Below are 12,541 nucleotides of genomic sequence, written 5' to 3'. Positions count from 1 at the left end.
CTTTTGTAGTCGTCAGGGTTTTGCTTTTTGTGAAACCTTCGGCGAGGCATTCAAAATGGCAAGAATTTTGCGCTTCTCTGGAAGATGAAGTGACTCCTAGAGTTGTTTATATAAGAAAACCTTCGTTTACGACAACGTTTGCACCATCGTCATACTTTTATATTCACTTCAAGTTCCTCTCCGTTTTCTTTCACCAGCCAGACTTGTATCCACAAGACAATCCTATCTCGTCCATTCAATCTTGAATTTCAGTTACTTACTCAAATCTTCAATATGAACTCATTCATTCTTATCGGTGCTCTTCTTCAATGTTTATACGTCATGGCAACACCTCAAGGCTACCAACACTTGGAAGCTCGCCAGGCGGATGCTCTTGCACCGGTCACGATCGGATCGGTCTATAGACACGCCACATCCCCGCCAAACTTGATGACATGTCAAAGTGGTTTGGACAAGAAAGTTGTCAATTTGCAGGATTGCAAAAAGTCAGTTCTTGAGAATCCTCCATGTTTTCAATTTGATCTAATCCAAAATCTTGCCTTTTATCCACTCATCAGGGTTGCAACTTACATGGCATCGCACAAGTTGCCGTGCGCTAATTACAAGTCTTGTGCCGTAAGTAAAAAATCCCCTCATATGCCATATATCACACTGCCACTGACCGACTCGCTGGATTTCTTAGTTAATGACGAGGGCCAGCATCGGCCAGCCACAGGCAGTCCAAGTGTACGCACTCAACTTCCGCCGCCTCATATAGCCTGATATATATAAGGGGGTCATTGACCCAACATATGGCATTTTACAGAACGTCCTCCACCGAACTTAGGTATTCCTTCTCCATGTATTTCGACGAATCTTGTCAAGTTACTCGTCAAGTGAAACCGGTAAGCCCATATCTTTGCTCTGCACGGCGGGATCTTTTTGACTGAATTTTTCACAACTTTGTCCTACAGCGTTCGAAAGACTTCCCCGAGACCGTCGACAGTAATTTATATCTCACCGCAGGTATTTGTGCTGTTGGAGACCCCACTTGTCCTACTGGTGAACAGGTTACTACTTGTTCTCCTGAGGTCTCAGCCTTCTTGAAAGACTTACCATTGGCTGCATAGTAAATTGAGATCACATGTGGCAATATCTCTTCTCTTGAAATCCCTTTGAGTTCTGATTTCACTTCCTCTGTAGTATTGTCATTGTGAAGGAGACGCGACATTTGTGGCTTTGTTACTTGTGTTTTCTTGATATCAATTGACACAGACAATGCATTCTTTGGTTTCCCTATGACTTCTTTTTGGACAGGTTGACAAATTTAAGAGCATTACATTGGCTAATTGATGACCTTATAACAATTTGAGATGTAGCGATGCTGTTCACCATTGATCAAATTGATCAATCTTGACTGTTCTTAGCCTCCACTTCGGATTAATCATGCTTATGGTGAATCTTGATTCTCCAATACGTTTTTATCAGTCTCTTTTCATCCCGTCTTTTCAAAGGATTCCGAAGAGAGTCCAGTGAAGACGACTCAAAGGATAATTCATGCTACTAAGCTAGTAGGGTAAACGCAAAACATAAATCCCCGTGCATATGTCTTTTGAAGAAGATGCGGAAAGACACCTATGAAAAATAACACCATGCTACCTTACCGTTTGAGCTGTTGGCTTCATCCATCCCAAACTGCCTTTCAATCACACCAGTCTTCTTGGTATGCAGTTTGCCTGAGACTCTGAGAGTTTATCTCATTTGACCATCACAACAAACTCCTCGGGCGCCCTCTTCGGTTTGATTGAAAGTTTTCTCTGACAGTCAGGACTGGGAAGTGAAGGAATATAGAGTTTTGTTCTGATAATTTGGTTGGCATCATAGCACGTGATCGTTTGAGGAGCCCAATAATATACGAGAACTGTCATCAAAACCAAAGACACAATCAGAAATTGAGCACAAATCAACATATATAACCTTATCCATATTAGCTAGCGCTAGCACATTGGCATGACCGGTAGCATGGAAGGGCATTCTAGATTTGGCTAGAAAGGTCACCCTGAATCCTAGATACAAACTCGAATCCACCTTTTAAGCTAATCAATCCTAGTAAAACTTGGTACATATATAGGATGAAGTCCTACATAGGCTTCAAAGCACCTCAAGGAGCCTCAAGGACTGCGGCAGACTGTGACGTCATCGCACCAATTGAGAAGCGTGGAGGGAGTGTCAGTGCTGATTTGAATATCACTGAGTCTGTAGTGTGGCAGCCTACTCTGGCAAAATAACAGCAAATAACACCCCAAATTCAAGGAAGGTAAGCAGCACAAGTCAAATGCATAACCTACACCACTCTGGAGTATAGGTCTCTCTTCTCCAAAATCCACATCATACTTGAAAGATATCCCATGGGAAGTTGGAATATTGTAACTCATGTTTAAATACACAAAGCGGTGGCAATCACAGGGTAAGAAATGATTAGAATGAATGAGTTTCTTTGTTGTAAGCTGGATTGAATACGCCCAAGTCTTTCGAGATTATCAAGATATCTTTGACTTTGAAGGCATTATTTTGGGGTGTGTGGTGGTCTGAAATTTAAATGACAGAGTGATGTCATTCGATAACGCGGTAAACCAGAAGAGATGAGAATCAAATAAGAGAGACAATTCAAATCATAAAATGTAGCTCAGAGCGTTATTTTACGCAGCATCATGTAGAATTTGACACATCATCAACTTTGATTGGGATGATTATTCGATGGATTGTCCTGCTGAAGATGGGGTTGAAGTTTCCTTTTATAAAAACATCGGATGACAAGATGCTGTGTAAAAAGTACTTTTAACAACTTGGAGGACTGACACCGACTGAAGGACTGTGACTGAAACAGTCGGATCCCGGATACCAATAAGATCGAGGACTGCATACACCGCCTTCTAATTATAAAAAGCACATCACACTTTACCAATTCATAAATCAATTCATTAACTTACTATTCCCTTCATCGATCTTCTTCACTTTAGTAAAAATGGGTAAATCTCAATCAAAGTTATCACCTGACCAACTTCTCGAACTTCAAAAGAGTACATATTGTAAGACAAACTTTCAAAACTATCAAACTAGGATAAACCAATTCTTTACTAACACATCATCTCGAAACTAGTCGATAAAAAAGAACTACAACAATGGTACCATTCTATTCACTTCCGGTATTGGTCCTAGATCAACACTAATCGTGTTCAAATTTGCATCAATTCATAGGTACAAAGGATTTCTCAAGGATTGCCCAAGTGGTGTACTAGACAAACAAGAATTTGCCAGGATTTATAAGCAATTCTTTCCATTTGGTGATCCAGGACAATTTGCTGATTTTGTTTTCAATGTGTACGTATGACAGACGTACTTTTGAACTGGGGTAAAACGTTGATTGATCTTACTGTTTTCCTTTAGATTTGATGAAAATAAGAATGGAACAATCGATTTCAAAGAATTCATTTGTGCTCTCTCAGTCACTTCACGTGGTCAATTAGATGAAAAGCTGAAATGTTAGTCAAAGAAAGATGTTGATTGTTTTCACCTCATGCTGGATTTTAACCGGAGTTTCTCTTCGATACACAGGGGCCTTTCAGCTATACGATATTGATGGTGATGGTTACATTAGTTACGAAGAGATGCTGCAAATCGTTCGGTCAATCTACAAAGTAAACTCACTATGACATCTTTTGCATTTAGCGAACAAGAGTTCTGATTTTGGGTTATCGGGCAATTTTTAGATGACAGGACAAATGGTCAAATTACCTGCAGATGAGGATACGCCGGAGAAGCGAGTCGATAAAATCTTCCGAATGATGGATCACAATCGAGATCATAAACTCACGTTAGTCTTTTATCATCTCCATCTGATCTAACAAGTGAATGCTCAAATAACTCATTTGCTTTGGACATATCTATGATCACCAGGTACGAGGAATTCAAGGAAGGAAGTAAACAGGATCCGACAATTGTTCAGGCCTTATCGCTTTATGACGGGCGTAAGTTCATATTTCCTGAATTGCACCGCCATGATGAGATTTACTCAGAAAAGGATCTAATTATCTCTTCATGTCGGTTTTTAGTCGTTTGAGCAACTTCATCTGAGCGATTGGGGTTTATGTAGGATGTCATGAATACACCGCGACATGGTTTGTTCTTTCGACTTTTTGATTCCGAGTCGAAATCAATCAGGCACTGGATATCCTACCGAGACGAAATCATTAAAAAATATGTTATATTGGGCAAGTCTTTCGAGCAAGGTCTACCAAATCTTGAAACAGCTCAATTGCCTTACTAGTCATCCTTCAACATCTTTTGCCCCTTTGGTCCTCAATTCATTTAGTAATCGTGTACTGTTAAACATGGTGGATATGGATATTTTACTATCTTGATCTCGTCTTCTATCTCGTCTTGTTCCCACTGTTTGCTTTGTTTTGTTTTTTTTGAAAACCCCAGTGGATTCTTTGTTCTTCTTTTTTTCTTTGTATTTCACTTTTCTGATTCCCCCATTCCTTTGTGCGCGCGCGTGTGTGTAGGTAAGTTGGTATGGATTTCTGCGTGTAGGATAAATGAATTGAAGAACATGTGCAACAAAGATCATTCGCTGTCCTTGTTGAAATTGATGTGAAATGGACCTCGTATTATAGCCAAAGCCAGCTGGTTCTCACTGTAGTAGCTAGTTTGTTGAGCATGAGCCTGATGTTCGAGCATTCGAACAATAATCAAAGAGTGTTGAAATGAGAGAATTATGGTAACAGCATTGTGGGATGTAGTTGAAATGCTGAAAAGTTCACCAAGCCACAATATTTTGGAGATTCTTTTATTTCATTGGTTGCTGAGGTACAGGGCGAAGAGATAAAACGTGAACAAGAGTTGCATTGCTTATTAAACCTCCTCTTCCATCAAAGGCTGTTTGTTTGGTGTGTTTTGTGGGAAGGTGAGGTACCTACAGGTAGGTACTTCAAGATGTTCAGTCTCTCGAGGACCAGGCAGATTGGTCCGACAAGGGTCTCTAGCAATCCTCAAGTGTTTTGAACGAACCCAAACCAGTCTCATCCTCTTGATGACGAGAAATCTCAAGTCCGATAGATAGGATTTCATGGAGAGTTTAAACAAGTGGAAATGAGAGTTGCATTATAACGGATTCAACCGGACTTCAATTTATGCTAATCAATATCCGCGCATTTTTGGTTTGAGCTCCGGGGCAAATCGGTCACAAGAGCTGGACGGGTTCTCCGGTTGGACTTAATTTCAAGCACTTGAAGCAAGTTATATGCGTCCCTTTAGCAATAACAGCTAATCAACGGTAATTATCTTGGGGGACGGCATGTAGAGTGTTTCAAGCGATATGATAATGTAGGAGATCGGACGTGGCCTTAAGATGACCTAACCCCTTGACACGCTTGATCGACCAAAGACAAGGTTAGAATTATTGCAACAGGAGAGTTCAGCTTCTTGCAAATCGATTAGAAAGAGTCGATATAACTGATTTTTGAATGACCTCATGGCGAGGATGAAGCTCAACATCACCTTACCTTGAATTAGTTTTCTTTGGTGTATCGTTTTAGAATGTACAAAACCAGTATGAGGTATATGCGTGCGTGCCATCAAACGCGTCATTGACCCGGTTCGCGTCTAGGATCTTGGAGTTTTTTTCCGCAAGTGCTATCTTGTCGCGTTATAGACCTTATAGATCGTCTTTACCCCTAACTCTCGCATGTCTTGCCATGTTTAAGAAGGTGTGGTTTACTTCATCTTTGAGAAATGTTGCCGATCGGGGTGACTTGAGCGTGACAGTAGATTTCTCCGAGATGCAATCACCAATCACAATGACCTATCATCATTGATCTTTGATAATCTCTTACCCAAAAAACTCTTTATCATCCCCTCCACATTTATATTTGATTGGCTTGACTGAACCACCTTAAGAGAAAACCGGGAGAATTGATATTATTAGTTGTTCAGAAAACTTCTCGTCCCTGCCCCCGTCTGGTAAGGACATCACTGCTCTACACGATAAATTGGTGACTGTCCACTGATTTCTTCGAGTTTGCTACTTGGACTTATGAAGGGGTAGTTCAGACTTTTGAAGATCTACCAAATATCCATATTTCAGATGATCAAGAAGCGGGAAAGAAAGCTTTGGAATCGCCTTTCAACCCTGGCAACTCTTCTAAATCACCACGTACCCTCCTTGGACTCTAGCTCCTTCTCTCGCGTAATCAGTTCTCAAATTCATTCGTGTGAAGAAAGGTGGGAAGACGAGTGTGACAAATCTCTGTCCAAACTTCTTGCCTATCAATCTGTTGCTTTATCCCAAGGGCGTGACAACTGTAAAATAATCCCTATCAACCATGTCAAGAGGTCATCGAGGATTCTTCAAAGCAAATCTTTGAGCAGATTACCAGTTCCTGCGAAGAATTTACTCGATCTACCTTGCGAACTTATCTCACAAGTATTGGACTTTTCCTTATCGGACACAACTTCTTCCCAAGACACATTCACCTATACTCAAGTTTTACGAACCATGAGGCTGGTTTGCAGACAATTCGCGGCTTTACTACAGCGACGTGTACTGGAATCTTTAACGATCTCTAACATTGAAATGCTCACGGAGACTCTTCAATTCTTCGAGTCTCCCAAGAACATTAATCAACTCAAATTCGTCAAACGACTATGCATCTCACCTAAGGATCTATCATCAAATAAACAACTTTTGTTTTCTGGCAAGATTTGGGAACTGTTTAAGATGCTTAGTTCTATTGGCTTGAATGAAGTGGAGATTGATCATGTTCCTAGTTCATCTTCCGAACTAACCTCCAAACGAGATCATTCAAAGTTGAGAAAGTTAGTCTCAAGTGATTGTAATTTTATGGTCGAATACACTTGTCTCGAAACCCTACTCTCATGTACACCACATCGGACAAATTCTCAAAAATACTATGTTACGTTTAAACCCAATCATCCTCTCGATAGAGTTTCCAAATCTTTGGTATTTATGAATCCATCATTCAAGGGTCTCGATGTCACCGACACCTCAAGTGCTGACGCAATACTCAAATCATATACCTCGGCAGGTCATTGTGATAATTGTCCAGAACTTCAAGTACTAAGAATCCGATCTAGCAAACCAATCCTTCGAAGGTTTTGGCAAAGACCTATGTTAAAGTCTATAGAAATCTTAATACTCGATAAGATTACTGCAAGACTTACACATTGGGCAATAGATGATAATCTTCCTTACGAGTTTGAAACACTAAGTAACTTGAAGCTTTTGGTCATCACAGGCCTTCAACCCAATGATCGGATTGATCAAAGTTATTCTGCCTGGCGTGAATCATATGGGGTTAAAGTACTTAGAGCGCCGGAAGCTCAAGAATTTTCGATCAAGGATATCATGGTATTTCATTTCTGATTATATCATAGATTCATGAAGGCATCTAACTGACTGAAGTATTTGCTTGACTTTGTCGAATTTTGGAAGTAGCAACAAAATCTATCATTATCATAATTTATTCAAAATCATTGTATTGTGGATCGGATCAGGATTCGATTTCACCAAGTCAACAGGCATCCTACACTTTGTTGTATATAAATCATTAATTTATTATTCTTTATAGCTTTTGCTTATCAAGAGTGGTCAATTTTGTAGGTGACTGAAATTTTCTCATGAAGCACTTTTTATAACCCAAGCATACCTTGCAGGTTTTCTCTGAAGCACAGATGAATTGAGTTGCATTTTTTACGTGTTGTAGATGATATATACCTGGCACCTCTTGGAGTGAAGAGACCTGCTAAAACTGAGGCATATCACACTAGAGCATGCTGTGATACTCATTAGGAAAGTAGTAACTTCAAATTTGGGAAGATCAAGTTATCTTGAAAAGAAAAACAAGATCCATCTTGGTGACTTGAGCACTTGGAGTGGTCTCAGTCTGAGCTACAAGTTACAACCACTGGGAGTGAAACCCCCAAAACTTCTAAACATCTTCAGTTATCATCTACATAGATTGAATATTCCAAGGCCACCAGAATCTCTGCAGAAAAGGCTCATGTGATCTCACAGGGCACTGGCATCGGCTAAACAGGTAGCCTCCTCATGTTTTTAACTTTTGAGTCTATAATCATTTAATCAAAAAATGGGGGGGTTGGAGTATTTGTTGCTTTATAAGCACTTTAGATTCAAGAAACTCAACACAGATTTAGATGTAATTTAGAAGTATTCAAGTGTGATTCTTCTGAAACTATTCATATAAACATCTTTTGGAGTTTGATATATAGAAAGGTAAACCATCATTGATCTCAGGAATAAAGTTGTTCTTCATGAATCAATTTGTTAATTGATGTTGGTAACTTATTATTAACAAAGTGTAATGGGAAAGTTGATTTACATGTGACCCCATAACTGATGGGTTGGGCTTCTTCTAATCATATCTTTTGATCACATTTGCACACAGCTGTATCATCTTTCTGGTTCCCGCCGCACAAATAAATTGATATGGCACCAAACAGCAAGGAACTTGCTGCATGCTAGAAATGATGAAAAGAAAAGTAGATCTCAAAGATCTAGATCTAGTCCTCATTTCACCCAAAAGAAAAGTGGGAAACAGTCTAAAAAAACAGATATTGATACAGACAAATCAGATGATTCAGATGCAAAAACAGTTAGGGGATACAAAGTTAAAACTGGGAGTTTTTTCCCAGTTTCCCAGTTTCCCAAATACCGCCAAAAACGCAAACTGGGAAACTGGGACAACGTGGGAAAGTTCCAAACACAGCCAAAAACGAAAACTGGGAAACTGGGAAAAAAATCCCAGTTTTAACTTTGTATCCCACAAGTGAAGATTTCACAAAAGTGGGATTGGTCTTCCAGAGTGGAATTTAGACCAAACTCAGAGGCATCATACATGCCAGGTGCAATCATATTTGCTCGTGCTAAAAAGGGCTATGCATCAAGCTTGTCTCTGGGATTCAAAGGTTTTGATAGGATCATTAGACCTCCTGATTTCCCTACACTATCTAAAGAATTATGGAAATTAGAATATATTGGTGGTGAGTATAGAAATGCATTTGGAAGAGTTTTGGATTTGAGACATATATAGAATTAGATGTTGAGTGTGTAAAGAACCAAGATGTGTATGTACAAGTGCTTGCAGAAAAGATACAACACCAGTTGAGTCAGCTGGCCCCAAACACATACCTGTATAATAGTCACCACAGTCAGGGCCAGTGGACTAAACTGGTGTTGTATCTTTTCTGCAAGCACTTGTCCAAACAAATGTGATTTGGTTGAAATTATGTGTTTAAGAGGGCTGGCAAAGTCAGACCCCACACTCAGGGCTTCTGTAAGGTCCTGTTTGGTAGCTATTGACCTCACAGGTAGCCAAATGCTCAGGCATACACCTGAGAGGCATTTTGAAGTGTAGACCTGGGGGGTGAACTGTTTGGTACAGATTTTTTGGAAACCAGATGAGTCACTGTGTCCTTGAGGCAGTTGCGTGATGACAAGCGCACACAGACTGCCTTTGAGGCACAAAGGCGACTCATGTGCACTTGTTGACAAGAAAACACCACACAGACATGGTGAATGTCTGCCTCTCAGGTCTACCAGCAAACTTGGTCAACTTGTCAGGTTGGCTGTTTTGCTGGAATTTGGCAGGTTGACCTGGCTATTGCCATAGAGTTGGCCTCAATGATAGTTGTTAGGCTGAAACAAGATTTCTTTGTGATCTTGTAGCCAGATGCAATAGTTTTCAATTTATCTGTCTAAATTGTCCAAAGAAGAAAGCAGTGATCCATACACCAAATGTCTACACAAGTTGTACCAATGAAAATGAGGCAAAGATGATTGAATTTCTCTTGAAAGAGAAGGAAGAGGGTAGGATCTCTGAATTTGGTTGGAAGAAGCAAATGTGGGACCATTGTGCAAAGGCACTTGTAAGAACCAAGTCTCCCTTAAGCCTTGAAAAACCCACCAATCACTGCTAGTCCAAGTGTACAAATGTATACTGTTAGTCTTATCTCACCATCTTTGATCCAAAAAAAACACTGTTTGGTTCCTTTTGGACCAATTCTTTGATGAAGGTAAAAGGAGGCTTTAGATCAATCAAGGCACTCAGAGAGTTCAGGGGATTGGACTGGTGCCCAGTGGAGATGAAGGGTGATAGTTCACCAGATGTGTGGAAGTACCACATCAAAAAAGATGTGAGCCAAGCATGATGGCTAAACACATGCTTTCCACTCTTTGATATAGAAGCTCTAGTTGGGAAGATTCTGGCTTCAGCAAAGGTAAATTTAGATCTGACTCAACCTAAACTAGCTCCAGTCAACCACATAAATAATGCATCATTGTACAAGGATTCATCTGAGCAGGAGGAACCCCAATCAGCAGATATTGATACAGCATATCAGCAATATGAAAGTGAAGAGGACAGAGAGAATTGCAATATGAAAGTGAAAAGGACAGGGAGGATTTAATAGTGAGTATGGTTTTGAGGGACTATTGGGTATAGTTTACAAATAGACTAATTCAATTTGATTGTTCAGTACAAGATGAACTCTGAAATGGTCTTACAATCCAGTCCTTTTTGTGCACTCCAGCTTCTGGCCACGGTTTGTCTGACATCATTTGAGTTTGTTATCTGAGATTTGTGTGTCTGATGTACAATCCATATTCCCAAACTATCAAGATCTGGCTTGCCTTTCTATTCTCCTGGTGTCAGCTTCCTTCAGCTTCTGATGGTGTGCTCACATCTTACTTGTTATCTCATCACACTATCTTACTGCATCCATATCATCATTTGCTCTGTCTTTGACTTCATAGATCTCTACCAAATTTGAATCAGAAGTATGTGGTAGATGTTTTTCAGAAAGAGCATGGAATTCAGGGAATTCAAGTGCATGCTTGCTGCTATTGTTGAGACAGATAAAGTTGTGAATCACACACATAGCTGGCACACATTGCACTTGAGTTATGAATGGATAGTAAGTTCCATTTTCCATGACTTGGAAGCACTTTTTAGACACCCCAAATATGTGTTCAATCAACATACATGCACTGGAATATTGCAGGTCAACAAGAGTGGCACTCAACTTCCCCAACCCTTTGAATGCTTTTGCAATTCCCGCTTCCCAGCAGTCCTCCAGTAGGCTTAAGCCTGTATTCTGACACAGCCACATCCACTCTTGAAGAGGGGATCAGGTACCTTGACTTTGGCCTCAGACCAGCAGGATTTTCAAGCAATTTTGCTTGGAATGCCTTTTTGAGGGCTCTAAATGTCATGAAACCTTGCAATAGATTTGGCTGAGCTTCTTCAAGGTCTTTTGCTTCTTCTTGTACCAATTTTAGCCTGTCACATCACTCCTAGATTGTGAGGAAAATTGATTCTAATACAAAAGCGGCACACAAATATCAAAACCGTATGGGAAAACCGTATGGAAAACCGCATGAAAACCCGCATGGTTTTTTTGGTTTTTGCGGGGAAACCTACACCACAGGGGTGTTTTGCCCGCCTGCAGGCGGTCCATCCAGGCCACCTGGAGACGGTCTGCCCTTCTGCAAAGGTAGGCGGTCTCCAGGTGGCCCTCACGCGCGACGTCTGGCAGGCACCTGCTGGGCTCGCCGGTAGGCTGGCTTGCTTGCGCCCGCTGGCGGGCTGTGATCTGCCTTCCGTCCATCAAAAAAGCAGATGTACACAGTATGTACATTAAGGACAGAACCATGTCGTAGTCCTCAAGCAGATACTTCAGAATTTCCATGAAGGATTTGTTACTTTGTATAATTATATACAAAAACAAGCGACTCCGAGTTCAAACCTGAGCCAGGATCATCACGAAAGACACCAATCATATCGTGATATTGGTTTCACGAGTGATTAGCAACTCTTGATGTCCTCCAGACTCGAACTTGACAATGATATCACGTAAAAACTACACTTGGCAACCTTCTTTCCAGGTCATTGATTGTTTTTTTTGCAAAGGTTTGACAAAATTAGCAGGCAGACAGGCCGCCACCGCGTATTTGGTCTGACAATGGCCCAGAGGCCGACTACGGCCTCGATTTCTCTTGTCCATCTTCAGGCGGTCAGTGGGCCGCCGATCGATGGCCTGCCAGCCGATCTACAGCTGGCCCTCAGGAATGACCATTCTCAGACTAAGAAAGGCCATTTCTAGACTCAAAGCCCCTCCGTGGTGTAAAAAAACCATGTGGTTTCATGCGGGTTTTTCATACGGTTTTCATATTTGTGTACCGCTAAAGTGATTCAAAAAAGGATTTCAAGCAAAATTGCTTGAAAATACACCTGGTCTCAGGCCAAAGTTGAGGCATCTAAGCCCCTCTTTGAAAGCGGACGTGGCCGCGTCGGAAAAGGAGTTACACAGTATCCAGCAGTCTCCAGTGTTCTGGAGCTTTGGACACTGCCTCAAGATGTAATACTTGATCAGTGGCTGTGCCGTATTCACAGACTCACATCAAGATCACTCTACCCGATCAGAGAGTTCTTTCTGATCTATCAGTGACATCATTGAATCTGCT

At 40.9% G+C, this 12,541-nt stretch overlaps 3 protein-coding genes across 3 annotated transcripts; all 3 read left to right on the top strand.

The window, feature by feature from the left end:
- Positions 1-273: 273 nt before the first annotated feature.
- MELLADRAFT_103334 (uncharacterized protein) lies at positions 274-1,109 on the top strand (the record flags this gene model as incomplete). The annotated part of the gene is made up of 5 exons (XM_007406048.1): positions 274-485; positions 558-615; positions 683-726; positions 806-884; positions 954-1,109. The coding sequence occupies 5 exons, from the start codon at positions 274-276 to the stop codon at positions 1,107-1,109; spliced, it is 549 nt and encodes a 182-aa protein (XP_007406110.1).
- Positions 1,110-2,957: 1,848 nt separating this feature from the next.
- Positions 2,958-4,622, top strand: MELLADRAFT_71017 (uncharacterized protein; the record flags this gene model as incomplete). The annotated part of the gene is made up of 8 exons (XM_007406049.1): positions 2,958-3,068; positions 3,140-3,164; positions 3,238-3,360; positions 3,427-3,521; positions 3,595-3,677; positions 3,750-3,853; positions 3,937-4,007; positions 4,092-4,622. The coding sequence occupies 8 exons, from the start codon at positions 3,005-3,007 to the stop codon at positions 4,097-4,099; spliced, it is 573 nt and encodes a 190-aa protein (XP_007406111.1).
- A 1,502-nt stretch (positions 4,623-6,124) lies between these two features.
- Positions 6,125-7,849, top strand: MELLADRAFT_103332 (uncharacterized protein; the record flags this gene model as incomplete). Its single annotated transcript, XM_007406050.1, has 3 exons — positions 6,125-7,408; positions 7,629-7,656; positions 7,764-7,849. 3 exons carry the CDS (start codon positions 6,125-6,127, stop codon positions 7,847-7,849), a joined length of 1,398 nt encoding a protein of 465 aa, XP_007406112.1.
- Between the last annotated feature and the right edge of the window lie 4,692 nt (positions 7,850-12,541).

The sequence above is a fragment of the Melampsora larici-populina genome (assembly GCF_000204055.1).
Source record: "Melampsora larici-populina 98AG31 unplaced genomic scaffold MELLAscaffold_5, whole genome shotgun sequence".
Classification (NCBI taxonomy): Eukaryota; Fungi; Basidiomycota; class Pucciniomycetes; order Pucciniales; family Melampsoraceae; genus Melampsora; species Melampsora laricis-populina.
The sequence above is the reverse complement of the archived record's forward strand: the minus strand, read 5'-3'. Positions and strand labels throughout refer to the sequence as shown.